The 16,154-nt window shown below is 39.2% G+C and overlaps 1 protein-coding gene across 1 annotated transcript in view; it reads right to left on the reverse strand.

The window, feature by feature from the left end:
• The window catches only part of LOC126237026 (pseudouridylate synthase RPUSD2), an 882,831-nt gene that overhangs the window by 78,272 nt on the left and 788,405 nt on the right, over positions 1–16,154 (reverse strand). The window contains exon 6 of the mRNA XM_049946770.1: positions 11,037–11,137. Within this exon, the coding sequence (XP_049802727.1) occupies positions 11,037–11,137 (101 nt within the window). The remainder of the gene's footprint in view (positions 1–11,036; positions 11,138–16,154) is intronic.

Below are 16,154 nucleotides of genomic sequence, written 5' to 3' on the forward strand. Positions count from 1 at the left end.
CACAACATGTCAGGAGCAGTTCCAATATAAGCCAAAAGAAAATGTGTACTACCATTTGGGACCAAAGTACCGGGTGATCAAAAAGTCAGTATAAATTTGAAAACTTAATAAACCATGGAATAATGTAGATAGAGAAGTAAAAATTGACACAAATGCTTGGAATGACATGGGGTTTTGGGGTTTTATTAGAACAAAAAAAAAAGTATTGCTATACACGTGAAAGATCTCTTGCGCGCGTCGTTTGGTGATGATCATGTGCTCAGCCACCACTTTCGTCATGCTTGGCCTCCCAGGTCCCCAGACTTCAGTCCGTGCGATTATTGGCTTTGGGGTTACCTGAAGTTGCAAGTGTATCATGATCGACCGACATCTCTAGGGATGCTGAAAGACAACATCCGACGCCAATGCCTCACCATAACTCCGGACATGCTTTACAGTGCTGTTCACAACATTATTCCTCGACTACAGCTGTTGTTGAAGAATGATGGTGGACATATTGAGCATTTCCTGTAAAGAACATCATCTTCGCTTTGTCTTACTTTGTAATGCTAATTATTGCTATTCTGATCAGATGAAGTGCCATCTGTCGGACATGTTTTGAACTTTTGTATTTTTTTGGTTGTAATAAAACCCCATGTCATTCCAAGCATGTGTGTCAATTTGTATCTCTCTGTCTACATTATTCCATGATTTATTCAGTTTTCAAATTTATACTGACTTTTTGATCACCCAGTATATTGTGCTAGGAAGAGAGAGGTTTAGTTAACGCTTAAGACTAGCTCTAATCAAGTCAAAATCATTAAATAAGGTCAAAAGTGTATTTATTTAACAGAAGTGTAAAATAAGAAAACTGTGCAAATGTTAAATAAATCCATTCAGGGGACTAGATATTCTTACATTTACATGTCAACACAAATACTCCCTAATGGTATTTATAGTTAACAGTAAATGTTCACTTAGGATGAACTCTTCAAATGCAAACATAGAAAACAAAGAAAGATAATATCTCAAAAAATTCAAAAGAATATTTGGACTCACGAATATGACTTCTAATATGGAGATATATTTCAATGTTGCCAGTATAAAGACAGCTGATAGTCTCCATAAAGTTACGTAATTGCATTGTTCAAAGTATTAGATAAAAATAGAATTTGAGTATTGTAAGATGAGGACAGTGAGCTAGCAGTGGCTGCTTTGGTTAATATATAGCTTATCTCATTCCTTATCCTTCAAGGTTCTCCTAGGAGACAGAATTTGCAGAACATGATGAATAAGTGACAGAGATTTAATCAGTTATTACTGATAGCACATCATCAGTACAATGGCAGTTTAGGTCAGCACCAAATGAGCAAAACCTTATTCTCATCTTAGTGGTATCTGATTACTGAAATAAGTTAGGAGGTACTGGTACAATTGGTAATGAAAACTGACTTCATGTCCAGAGACAAATGTTTATGGCATATTAGGGTATGACAGATAAAGATTCAAACAAAATTAAAATAATACTTTGTTTAGAAGATGTTGTATAAGTTATATGAGGGCAAACTGTAATACATAAAAGCACATATGGGTGCAAAACTATTGTTATAAAATTATATGATTTAACACATATAGGCATTTCATCTGGCAGATGTGCAACTCCACTAAGAAATTACTGACAAAATCTGTTTTCCTTCTTAAAAATTCACTATCATATGACTAATAGTGTACACTCTGAACTCATTTATGAGTATGTTTTCAATCTCAATTTATTCGGTAATACAATGAAACAAAAGCTGAAAATCTACTATTGTTTTATAGGAGACATTTTACTGTCACTATTTCTCCTCATCCTACAAATGCCACGGTAGCAAACAGAGATATACTATTACACAACAGCGCAATCAACAAGATATTACATCCACTGAACTGGCAGACATCTTATTACAATCTTTATCAATAATAGAACCGATCACTCTCCTAGTAGCCATTTACTGACAGTCGCTGGAACAGCACAGCATCATATGTCAAAGCAGGAGTGTACATATAGCTGTACGAATGGCCAACCTATTGAAGAAGTACTGAACGTATTTTCTGAGAATACTTAAAGCCTTTCTACAGACTGAACAACTCTTACTCTTACTTAGGAATTAAATTGGGTTCTGTAAACAGCAACTAATTGTAATTTGTCTCACTCTACTTTTTTTTCCCAAGCTCCTTCATAATTCATCTGTGAAGCACATCATGTGCAATACTCATTTCTTACACTTTCCTGCTTACTATTGCTCTATGTGAAACCCATACAAGGACCCAAGGAGAGAGGGTTCTGTGGGTTTGTGACAGTGCTTCTCTCCATCCTTCATGAGCTGTTCAATAAATGCGTTTGTATTTTTTACATATATCAATTTCCAAGTTTTTCAGCCAATTCTCTCAGAATAAAGTAGCACGAAAACTACGGTTTTGAAAGCCCGCCCGGTTGGCCATGTGGTCTAATGCACTGCTTTCTGGGCAGGAAGGCGTATCTGTCCCCGGCACGAATCTGCCCGGTGGATTAGTGTCGAGGTCCGGTGTGCCGGACAGTCTGTGGACGGTTTTTAAGGCGGTTTTCCATCTGCCTCAGGCAATGTGGGCCGGTTCCCCTTATTCCACCACAGTACACTATGTCGGCAATTGCTGCGCAAACACTTTCTCCATGTACGTGTACACCATGATTACTCTACCATACAAACATTGGGATTGCACTCGTCTGGTGTGGGACGTTCCCAGGGGGGTCCACTGCGGGCTGAACTGCACAATAACCCTGGGTTTGGTACTGGGCAGTGGTGGGGTGAGTGGACTCCTGTAGCCTGTTGGTGGGGTCATGCACCACTGCGGCTACAGTGGGGACAAAGCCTCTCTGTCATTTCTAGGTCCTCTGTTCAAGACAAAACAAGGTTCTGAAAATGGTATGGAATTTTAGAAAGTTGCAAGTTTGGTTAACAATGTGGTACTGAGGGATAGCCTATGTGGATAGGCTTGATAAGCTGCAGAAAGCATTCCGGTCATATTATGGCATTCACTCGAAGGATAACCTCACCTGCTGCCAACAACAAATCTGACACAGTTCATGAGTCCACAGTAGAAGCAGCAAAACCACTGAAAGGTGAGTAAGGCAAGACAGAAAGGTAAAGACCCACACTATAAAAACATAACAGAATGTCTCTAATTTCCTGAACATAGGGACGGTGGTCAGAGCACACTTTAATCCACGATGTTATTCAGTCTGTACACTGAGCACACAATAAAGGAAACCAAAGAAAAATTTGGAGTATTTAATTTTCGGGAGAAAAAAATAAAAACTTTGGGACTTGCTGATGATATTGTAGTTCTGTAAGAGACAGCAGAGGACTCGAAAGAGCAGTTGAACAGAATGGATAGTGTCTCGAAACAAGCAGATAAGAGAAACATTAACAAAAGCAAAACACGGACAATGGAATCTAGTCGAATAAAAGCATGTAATGCTGAGTGCATAAGATTAGGAAATGAGACACTTAAAGTAGTAGATTAACTTTGTTACTTGGGCAGCAAAATAACTGATGATGGCTGAAGTATAGAGGGCATAAAATGTAAAACGACAATGCCAAGGAAAGTGTTTTTGAAGAAGAGAAATTTCTTAACAATAAGTATAGGAAGCATAAGGAAGTCTTCTCTGAAGGTATTTGTCTGGAGTATAGCCTAGCATGGAACTGAAATGTGATAAACAGTTCAGACAAGAAGGGGTGTTGGGGGTTGTTTGGGGAAAGAGACCAAACAGCAAGGTCATCGGTCTCATCTGATTAGGGAAGGATGGGGAAGGAAATCGGCCGTGCCCTTTCAAAGGAATCATCCCAGCATTTGCCTGGAGCGATTTAGGGAAATCACGGAAAACCTAAATCAGGATGGCCAGACACGGGATTGAACCGTCGTCCTCCCGAATGTGAGGACAACAAGGGAATAGAAGTTTTAGAAACGTGGCCCTACAGAAGAATGCTGAACATTAGATGGGTAGATTCTGCAGCTAATGAGGAAGTACTGCACAGAACTGGGGAGAAAAGAAGCTTGACTAAAAGAAGGTCTCAGTTGATAGGGTGCATTCTGAGACATCAAGGGATCATCAATTTAGTACTGGAGGAAAATGGAGAGTGAGGAGGGGGAAGGAACTGTAGGCCACAAGACGAATCAGAAGCCGGCTCAAACGGATGTAGGTTGGTATAGTTATTCAGAGATGAAGATGCTTTCACAGGACAGATAAGCATGGAGAGGAACATCAAACCAGTATTCAGACTGAAGACCATTTAAACAACAACAAAAAACAGAGTTGTCAAAGGTGTGAGTTCTGTTGCTATTACAGTTCTCAAAGTGGTACACAGATTGACAACTTTGTTTAAATGTTCAGGAATGTAAAATTATACACTTCAGAAAAGTAGTATCCTATGAGTACTAAGTCAATCAGCCACAACTAGTCAATCAGGCTCAACTATGAGTAAGGCAGGTGACAGACTTCAATACACTGGAAGGATAGTGTAAACGTGTCGTCAGTTGATAAAAAAAGAGTGCTTACAAATCACTTTTGCATCCCATCTTAGAATATTGTTCAAGTGTGTAGGATCTACACCAATTTGGACTAACAGGGGACAATAAATGTATATAAAGAAAGGCAGCATGAATGGTCATAGGTTTGTTTGACTCACGGGAAACGTTGAAAACTTGAATTGGCAAATGCTTGAAGAGAGGTGCCAACCATCCCACGAAAGACTACTTACAAAGCATCGAGAACCAGTATTAAGTGAAGAATCTAGAGTGTTTCTTCATCCCCCCCCCCCCAACCCCTCCATGCACAGTTCCCACAGAAACCATGAAGACAAGGTTAGATTAATTACATTGTGCACAGAGGCATTCAAGCAGTTATTCTTCCTGTGCTCCAATTTGATTTTAATGGGAGAAACCCCAAGCACATGGTACTAAGCAATATTTTTTAAGATCACCATTAGCATTCTTAATCATCAAAAACTATGTCCCTCAAAACTGAATACTGGACTTGCACCTGCTGGAACCTTTATCAACAAGATTAAAACGAAGGCCTGACACATAATGCATGTTGACCACAATAATAGATCGTAGCAATTTTTCTTGAAAATCGGGTAGGATAATGGTTATCATTTTACAACAGTTATTCCACTGAATAAAAGACAGAAAAGCATGGCAAGGAATAAATAAGAGGAAATACACTGTAAAAAATTGTGTTGTCAAGACTGGAATGATGTGCTAGTGTTATAGGGCATATTTACCAGCTCACAAGTAAAACAGTCAGGGAAAGGCAGGAGGCATTCAAGTGACAAATAGAGTACCACTTGTATTTAAACTCACTTCAGTCCTCTCTTTTGCTACCCACTTTACCTTCATCACCTGATTTATATGAGACTTTATGTTTTCAAATTGTCAGCTCGATTTCTTGAATTTTACTTATAGGAACAAAGTTGTAAAACCAACTGACTTTGCACACTGTTACTTATAGTGAAAAGATAATACTCACACAAAATAACTTTTGGAGGAATCACACAAACTGTCTGAAATGTATTTATTTAGAGAGCTTCCAGTAACATGGCATCTGAAAATGATTGGTCAGGTGGCAGTGGGGTTAATGACTTACCATGTATTTCCTTTTAAATAATTATACTGGTCAGTTTGAATGTCTCTTCACTTCTGTTATCCTTCTTGTTAAATATTTGTATTTATTTGAAGGGAAAGAAGGAAAATTACATTGTCAAAGGGCAGTGAATAACAATAGTAATTAAGAAGTTTCACAAATGAATAATGGTAACATAAATGCTGTTTTGTGTTAAACCACGCATTTTTTGCTTACGATGATAAAATAATATCAATTATTTTTGTAAATACACAAAATGTAAACAGTAAGAACAAAAAACTGTTTTACATAAAACTAAAGTTAAAAAGCAAATAATATCCTGCAAGCTTGTACAAAATTAAATTTTCTATACTATGCTTAAGCAAACAAAAGTGACAGGCAGCTCTAGACACTTGAAAGTATGTAATTTAATGCAGAACCCTGACACAAAATTCATATTTACAATGAGTTATAATTTGTTAGATACTACAAAGAACTTATGATGGGCATTTCAAAAGTAAAGGCCAACTAGTTATATTGTTTCTACTAAACACATTGTGTTTCTGTACACTAACCATTTAGCCCCATCCTCTTTTAATGTCATGAAAGAAGATTTCTCAAACCACCTACACAAAATTATATTGCCTTGACTTTACATATGTTCCACCAACATTTCACCACCTGAGTTTTCTTAAGGTTGAGTTGCAAGTAAATTACAGACTAACACAACAAAAAATAGTAGTCACTTAGTATGGTGATAGATTCACAACATGGATGATGAAAAATTTTTGGCACTATAAATTAGAAATTCTCTTGGCCATGTGAGAAACAGTCTGTGAATGCACAATTACATTTGTTTTTGAGACCACTATAAACGAAGTTCATGTCACTCAACTTGGTCTCGCACAAATCAGAATGATTTGCAACTAATACTTCTTGACATACTATTGGTATACCATAAGAATTTTCTTTCACTTCCATTCAAGAGCATAGCAAGGTTGCCAGCCACTGTGATTCTCATATCTTAAACATTATATTTTTTAAACTAGTGAAAATATCACCTAACATATTTTTCACTTACTACAAGAAGTAAATATTTTTCATGAAAACTGGTAACAAATTTTGGAAATATTATTTTTCACTTTCAATAATAGATCTAATTAGTTACTAGAATTTTGACAACTGACATAACTTTTTATTCCTTAACACTTCATTACTCAATCAAGAAGTTACTTACCCTACAGACCAGTTGAATCTAAGGGCACGCATACACTGTTAAGTTACCAATTATTATTTATATTCAGTTGGCCTTTACTTTTCTAATGCACTTCATAGGTTACTTCTCCAGTTATATTATGCATGGATAAAAATGTAAGTCTTTTCTCCTGCTTAGAACTGCAAGCAGATATTGTTTAGTTTATGTATTTTTTTCAATTTTTGCAGCCTTCTGAGCCATGTACAGGACATTAACAGAACCATTCTAAAGTTAAAATCTGTTCATATAAAAGTGTGCATCTTTGAGTGTTTTTTGTTAGCTGGGATTAGAAATTAAGATAACATAGTTAAGATTATTATAAATAAACAAGCTGCAAGTACGATAGGGACTGTGCTACCTTACAACTATCTGTCACACAATGGCCTTTTCAACATATGAAGTAATTGTTTTATATATACTGAGATGATAAAAGTCAAGGGATAGTGATATTCACTTATATAGATGGCAGTAGTACCACGTACACAAGGTATAAAAGGGCAGTGCACTGGCTGAGCTACCATTTGTATTCAGGTGATTCATGTAAAAAGATGTTCATTGTGATTATGGCCATATGAAAGGAATTAACAGACTTTGACTGTGGAACAGTACTTGGGAGCTGGACAAACCATTTTGGAAATTGTTAGGGAATTCAATATCCCAAGATGCACAGTGTCAAGATTTTGCTGAGAATGCCAAGTTTCAGGTGTTACCTTTCACCACAGACAATACAGTTGCTGATGGTCTTCACTTAATGACCAAGAGCAGCAGTGTTTGTGTAGGGTGATCAGTGCTAACAAACAAGCAACTCTGTGTGAAATAACAGCAGAAATCAATGTGAGATGTATGACAAATGTATCCTTTATGACAGTGCAATGAAATTTGACATTAATGGGCTGTTGCAGCAGACAACCGACACAAATGCCTTTCCTAACAGCACAGCATCAACTGCAAAACCTCTTGGGGCTCGTGACAATATTAGTTGGACCCTAAATAAATGGAAAACTCGCCTGGTCAGATGAGTCCCAATTTTAGTTGGTAAGAGCTGAAGGCAGTGTTTAAGTATGTCACAGACCCCATGAAGCCATAAGATCATATGAGCCGGTGGTACCTCCAGAATGGTGTGGGTTGCGTTTAGATGGAGTGGATTGGGTCCTCTGGTCTGTTTGGCTACTTGGAGATCATTTGCAACCATTCATGAACTTCATGTTCCCAAACAACAATGGAATTTTTATGAATAACAACATGCAATGTCACTGGGCCACAATTCTTCATGATTCATCTGAAGAATGTTCTGGAAAATTCGAGTGAATGATTTGGCCCCACCCAGATCACCCAACTTGAATGCCACTGAACATTTATGAGACATAACTGAAAGGTTAGTTTGTGCATAAAACCCTGGACTGGCAACACTTCCACAATTATGGATGGCTATAGCAGCAGCATGGCTCAGTATTTCTGCAGGGGACTTCCAGTGACTTGTGGTGACCATACCACATCAAGCTGCTGCACTGCACCAGGTAAAAGGTGGTCTGATACGATAATATGAGGTATACCATAAGTTTTGTCACCTCCGTGTAGATTACAAGAATAAGGAGTTATACAGTAAGACATTAAAGTCAAATGACAGAATCCAGTGGAGATTAGCAGATGACTGTGTAATTAACCTCTTCAAATAAAATTATATGAATTGTGGGTGTCACAGTAGTATCTCTTCTTGTTAGTCCAAAACTGAAGGACACTACCTTAAAGTGGAATCAGGAGCACAATCACTGTTTACATAACTTAAGGTTCATTAGAAGAGAATGTTGGATCACAAGTACTTGCTAATACCTGAGATTATGCATGAAGCATTCTGGTCTCCGAAGAGTTGAAACGCTTATCAGCCACTTATGTACAGAACAGAGCAAATACTTTTTGTAAATGATCTTGCAACCTAAAGTAGTAAAACAATCATTGCATGACTGAAGACATATCCCTGAAATTATCTATGCTTGATGTAAAAGTGCATGTATTAGCAAATATGCAGCTACATGTTGTATCTCTCCATATATTACAGACAGTTATAGTAAAATTTTACAAATCATTATGGCACTTAAAAGTTGGGAAAATTCAGGGTTTTGATTGAACAGGGCAAGACAGGTGCAGCTGCAATGGAAGACCTATTTAGAATGACAGACTTACAGCATTTATCCATTTTTGCTGTAAGAAATCAATGTCACTCTATAAATATGTAAAAGGTGATGTCACAACACCACACAGAAATTAGGTGTCATCAGCTAGTAATCTGCTCACCCTGCTCTGACTTGGATGCCGTTAGTATGATTGCTTGTATATGCATACAAACATTTGTTAGTCATAATGTTACTAGCACTGTATTTTAGGAACATGCATTAATATATACAGTTGCTGTGCCCACACTGGGATCCATTTAATTATCTCTTCTATTAAACAGAGGACATTTGAAATTGTGTAAAGTGCTCTACTTTTTTTTAATTACTGAATTACAACTGAAGAAAGGTGCATGAAACTATGGACCAGTGGTACTTATTTTTCTTCAGAAATGTTACTACAACCCAATGTAAGTGAACTATGTGCAGTAAACAAAACTGCAAACAAACATTGTTTTTTATTTGAAAAACTATCCAGTCCAACCAACTCAACATATCCGCATTCACAGTACTGCAACATCCAAGTCTCAGTCTCTCTACAAGATCCAATGTATGCAAATAGTTCATGAATATTTTTCACAAAAGTGTTAGAGCTCAGATTTTACATGCATGAAAATGCCAAATATATATATAAAATATCTTTTTTATAAATTTTGTAATTAAACATGATACTGTCTGGAGTATTATGCACCCTTGTATTGTGTAGGCTACTGTACATCCTTGTGTTATTTACACTATATATTTTCTGGCAAAATTCATGTATATTTTCTCCAGATGAATAACCTACTACTACTACTACTACTACTACTACTACAGTCAATGTTGTCATGTGACATCCCAATTAGCCGCAAGAGCTGCTGCACAACCATCTTGCAGTATTTGATTAGCAACCTGATATAAACAAAATTTTGCAATTTCTAGCATGGAAGGAATGAAGGAAGATGATCAAGCTTAACATCCCACTGAAATTGAGATTATTAGAAACAGAGCACACGCTCGGATGGTGTCAAGGACGGGAAGGAAATCAGCAGTACCCTTTCAAAGGAACCATCCCAGCATTTGCCTGGAGCAGTTTAGGGAAATCACAGAAAACCTAAATCTGGATGGCAGGACGCAGTTTTGAACTGTTGGCCCCACAAATGCGAGTCAAGAGTGCTAACCATTGCGCCACCTAACTCAGTACAAATTGTTAGCAGTTGGATTTGAAATGCCGGCCAGTGTGGCCGAGCGGTTCTAGGAGCTACAGTCTGGAACCGCATGACCGCTACAGTCGCAGGTTCTAATCCTGCCTCGGGCATGGATGTGTGTGATGTCCTTAGTTTAGTTAGGTTTAAGTAGTTCTAAGTTCGAGGGGACTGATGAAGTTAAGTCCCATAGTGCTCAGAGCCATTTGAACCATTTTTTGGATTTGAAATGAACTTCATCTGGAACCTGGTACCATAAAATTATGTTTGAACTTTCCCTGGTGTGCTAATCAAAAGCCAGATTATGCTTTAACCACAGTATAGTGCTGTTAACAATCACTGCGCTGTGGAAGGCCTGCATGTTGTTCAAGTTATATAGTGAAACCAATGTATTGTTTATTAGAAATCTAGTACACTAATTTTGGCCAAAATCTACAACCTCAAGTCCCAGTAGAGCACACATTAATATGTATCAGAGCTGTTAGTCTTAGAATAGTTCTGTAGTGTCATGCAACAGAAGGCAACATGTTACTCAAATTTTTAGTTCTCTCTAACCAAACATTTTACACAAACATTTGTACCCTTTGAGAAAGTGATACATAGTTACGTATTTACAAGAATGACACTACAAAGAATGACTAATATATCAAAATATAAACATATCTACATGTTTAATGTAATACTGACTTCATTGTGAATCCACACAAAGTAACAGTACAACATTGCTTGATCTGAAATTATATTTCTTGCTACATATTTTAAACAACAATGAATTTATATCATTTTATTTAAATGAATGAAGATACCTGTGGACAACATTGGCCAGGAGATCATTGTGTTTCAGCCTGTAGTCTACATCCACTTTCTCATAGTTCACTGTCAATGTGCCGGCACGTATGCAACGTTCCTGTAACAGGTTCGTTCAATGTATAGCTCCTTAAAAAACGTAAGAAAATTACAAATGTAAGAAAATTACGAACTATAAGCAAAGTCATCACAGAAGTGATCAAATTTACAGCACTTCAAATGCATGAAGTCTCAGCTGCAAAATGCAAAAAGGTCACACAGATTAAAATCATTCACAAAATGAAAACAAAAATATGATAAATGTGTTACAATTTGTCTTTCTTTAGTCTGCCAGTTAATTGAAATTAATGTACACACAAAGAGAGTACAAACAGAATTAATGAGACAAAGGCAATAAATTGTATTACAGACTCCATCACATGGTCTCTTTGGAAGCTTTGTTATATATTCCCCTCTGATGTCATAGTTTTAAAACAAGTTCTCACTATGTCAGCATCATATATTGAGAAGTACTGGGCAGGGAGGATATAAATTGAATTCTCAGTTACTTTATTGCATGTTTATAATGCTCACGAGGTACTGTTTACAACTACACTACCTGAAAAAAGAAGTGAAACATGACAGCTAAGGAGGAAACAAAATGAACCCTCAGGAATTGAAAGGATATTTGCAGTTATTTCAGAGAGATTACAATATCGAGTCAAGTTTACACAGAAGTTGGCAGTATGTACCCACTTATCAGTATGATGTTGTAGTTCATCTCAACAAGATGTGTGTGCTAATTTCATTGGGAAGGGCATAATAAAGCTGTTGTATCCTCTAGAGGGGCAAGTTGGCCCACAACTGTTGTAACTGGTCTTTGATAACCTGGATATTGGCACTGGGGTGGAGTCAATATCTGAGCTAGTCCCACACATGTTCTATCATGAGGTGTATCGTATCACTTCAATAAAGTGATGTGTCACTCAACATCTTCCTAGCTGACATATGATGATCTGTGTTATTCCTTCTGAGGTGTGCCAACTTGATGAAGTGGGGCATGCCACCAAACAAACAGTATCCCATGACAATGCTGCTGATGTCACCGAAAACAAGAGAGGAAGACTTATCTGACAAATATTTTGACATTCTGTTGTTGTATATCGTGCTGTCCATTTGACATTTACATTGAGACTGAGATATTATTGTAGTGCTCCTTATATAGAAATGTTACTGTGAAGAGTTATGTATTTTCAACCAAGGAAACATCACATCAGCTGGAGACATATCGTATTTATTTATGAAACTACATATTACAGTATACTGGATACTTCAAGCAATCGCCACAGAATTTGGAAACAAAGTTTGAGCTTTTCAACATTGGTGGTCATGAAGAAAACAGATGAGCCACCTAATCCCAGAAGTTAGAGCTCATGAACAAATTAGTCATCTACAACAATGGAAATGCCACGCAAGAGCAGATCTGGGGATTTTTCTGACCACAGGATACCTCAATATCACAGACAATTAATAACCAAACATTCCGTGTGTGGATGAGCATTGTCCTGTTGAAACATGACACTACAATACTGTCATGAGAGGCAACATAGAGGATGTCGGATTTCTGATTATAGCTACAACACCTAAAACAGCACAGTCCCCCACTACAGCGAACAATAAGGATTCACACACAAAGGCATGTGAGACATACCAGTATTGAGCTCCACAATAAGCTGCCAGCTGAGATCAGAAAGTTAGGGGATAAACATAAATTTAAAACAGAAATCAAATAAAACAAGAACTACTTGAGACATGGTGATTCTGTTGGTTCATAGCAAATTGCTGGATGTGAATTTAGACTTTCTTGGCAAATTTCAATGACGATGTCCTCCTGCATTATCAGCCAAGTCAAGACGTCGTTCTGCGGTAAAGTTTCAACAAGTTTCCTACTTTTCATCTTCCAGTGAAGTGTCAAGTTCATGTCCTAACTGTATCTTTATTGCTGCTGGATTGCAGGCTCCTCTGCTTCATCTGCATTGGCAGCACCATCACGAGACTCTGGAAGGGGTTTTGCAGCTCACAGTGGGTGCACCCTGCATGCTGGCTGGCCTGGTAACTGCATCTGGGTGGAGCGTGTCTATTCCATCCGCTGCCTTCACCGATTTCACGTCGATGCATTCTTGTTGTATTTTTGTTATTACTGCATCCCACGTGGTGTTAAACTGGAAACCACTATCTCAGCTAACAAATTTATCATGGACCTGTATCTCCACAGCCTTTGTAAAGAACGAATCCCAGAACCCGTTGGCCCCACACAGCAGCTTTCTTTGTTCCAAATCAAACATACGGTTTTTATTCAGACTATGTTCCACCATTGCAGATTTCTCCATTTGGCCCAGGTGAATGCTCCTTACATGTTCTGAGTAGTGCTGCAATATACATCGCTGCATCTGGCCAATGTACTGTTTTCCACACTTGTAGCTGATGCTACAGACTCCAGGTGTTTGTATTCCTAGTCTGTCCTTCATTGAGTCCAGCATATTAGGTGGTAGCATGGACTTGCACTGTGCTGTACGGTGGCAGCTATTGGCGTTATGGTACAGATCAGAGTATGTCTCCTTCCTGTAAACAGAATGACCTAATGTGTTGTCAGTCTTCTTCTCCATCGTGATGTCACGGAAAGGCAGACATCCATTTTCACCCACCTCCACAGTGAATTTAATATTGCCATGTATGCTGTTGAGGCGGTTAAGCAATTCTTGTATATTTTCTTTGCTATGTGACCAAATTGGGAATGTGTCATCCTCATAGCAGTAGAACATCTTCAGTTTCACTTCAAGAGCTGTTTCTTCAAAGTGTTCCACGTGTAGGTTTGCGACGCACGGCGCGACGGAGGAACCCACAGCGTCTCTGCCTATTTGTTGGTAGAATTTACCATCACATTGGAAGTATACAGTAGTGACTGTACGGCAGTACAGTTCTACTGTGTCTTCGTCGAAGTGGCCCCTTAGTAATGTCAAGGTATCCTCAGGTGGTACCCACGTGAAGAGGGACACGGCATCAAAATTGACCAGGGTGTCACCTTTGTCCAAACGTATCCCTCGACATATCTTCATAAACTCCATTGAGGTTTTGACATGTCGAGGTCAATGACCCACGAGAGGGTTCAAAAGCTGTGCCAGTGGCTGAGCTATTCCACAAGTTGGTGAATTTATTTTGTCGACGTAGTGGGACTCCCTTCTTGAGCATCCTCGGAAGTGCATATAGGTGTGGAAGTATCAGTGCTCTGTGGTACAGCCTTCTAACCACGTTCTTGTCCACTCCTGAGTTGTTTAGCAGTGAGATGTTCTTCCTTGTCACAGGTAATTTAGGATCCTTTTTCATTTATTTGTAGGCTGGACCTTTTAACAAGATCTCAATCTTCTACCAGTATTCAACTAATGATAGCAGTACCATCGCACTGCCTTTGTCTGCCACTAGGACGACCAAATCTTGGTCTTCTCATAGGTTGCATATTCCCCTGTGTTCAGCTGTGGAGATGGCATTTTTGCTTTTTCCGGGACCCTGTAAGTCTCCCTTCTGACCTCTTCAGCAGTGTCAGAGGGAAGCCCCAGGATGGCCTACTCGATGATACAGATGATCTCCTGTTTAGGTAATGTGGTTGGAACTGGTGCAAAATTTAATCCTTTTGACAGCACAAATGCTGTTGCCTCATCCAGTTCCTTTCCAGTTAAACTAATAATGGTCCTCAAGTCCACTGTATCGATATGCTGCACTCGAGCGCCCAGCAGCCGCTTTGGGTTTGCTGAGTTCACTGGTTGCAAATATGTTTCTGACTACCCCTTCCCACAACAAAGGTGAGAGTTTGGACACTAGTTCCAATTAGCACGAGAGTATAGTGAGGCCACTTTTGTCGAGTTCAAGCCCTGTGACGCATACACACTCACACATAAGCGCCAAGCTAGCATGCTGTAAAATACGTTTCTTCCTCTCTGTTCCGACGGGATGTCACAGGTGAGTGAACTGCGGCAGCACTTTCTTGGCCTGATATTGTTGTAGGAAGGCTAGTCTGCTGAGTAGGCTTGCCTCCTTGTTACGAACTTTCTGCAGCACCTGGAAGCTTTCCTGTATCTCCTCCCCACAGAGGAGTGCTATATTCAAATTTAGACTTTCTAAGCAAGTCTCGATGATGAAGTCTTCTCGGTTTATGAGCGGAATCGAGGCATCGTTATATGGCAATGTTTCAACAAGATACCTACTTGTCATCTTCAGGTGAAATGTAGGGTACGTGTCCTGTCTAGGTCTCTATAGTCGCTAGACCGCAGTCTCCTCTGTCTTGCCTGCATCAGCAATACTAATCGTGTGCTTTCAGAAGGGGTGTCGCGGCCATTGGTGGGAGGGGGGTGCCGTGGCCGGTGATGGTGCAGGCTCCCTGCACGCTGGCTGGTCCAGGCATCGCATCTGGTGGGGCCCGTTCATTCCATCCACTGCCTTCACCGGTTTCACACTGGAGCAGTCTTGTCGTACTTTTGTTATTGCTGCATCCCGTGTGGTGCTAAGTTGTAAACCACTCTTTCAGTTTAGAAGATTCTCATGAACTTGTATCTCCACAACATCTTCAAAGATCGAATCCCAGAAGCCATTCGCACTGCACAGCAAATTTGTTTGTTTGAAATTTAACACGTGGTTTCCCTGAGACTGTGTTTTAGATCTGCTGATTTCTCTGTTTGGCCTAGGCAAATTGCTCTTAATGTACTCTGAGCAGTGCTGTCATATACATCGTCTGAAAGATGGTTTTAATATTGCTCTTTTCTAATATCCCTGCAATCTTTGCCGTGGGTGGCCCAGCATATGGAAGGAATGCCAAGCACTTACTGACTTCTTCAAATATGTCTTCTCTCTTCTTCTTCCTCAGTTGGAAAACATGGCATATCTGCGTCTCAGGGTAGTCGTTCTCGCGAAAAGTCTCGGTCGAGTGCTGCAGTTCAGAAGGCGGACTCTCCTTGTCACATGTGTCTCGTGATCTGCTCATCAAGGTGGTGAGCACGGACTTGCCTTGTGCTGGAAGGTGGCAGCTACTGGCATTAAGATACAGGATGGTGTATGTCTTCTTCCTGTAAACAGAATGACCTAGTGTG

The sequence above is a fragment of the Schistocerca nitens genome, chromosome 2, assembly GCF_023898315.1.
Source record: "Schistocerca nitens isolate TAMUIC-IGC-003100 chromosome 2, iqSchNite1.1, whole genome shotgun sequence".
Taxonomy (NCBI): domain Eukaryota; kingdom Metazoa; phylum Arthropoda; class Insecta; order Orthoptera; family Acrididae; genus Schistocerca; species Schistocerca nitens.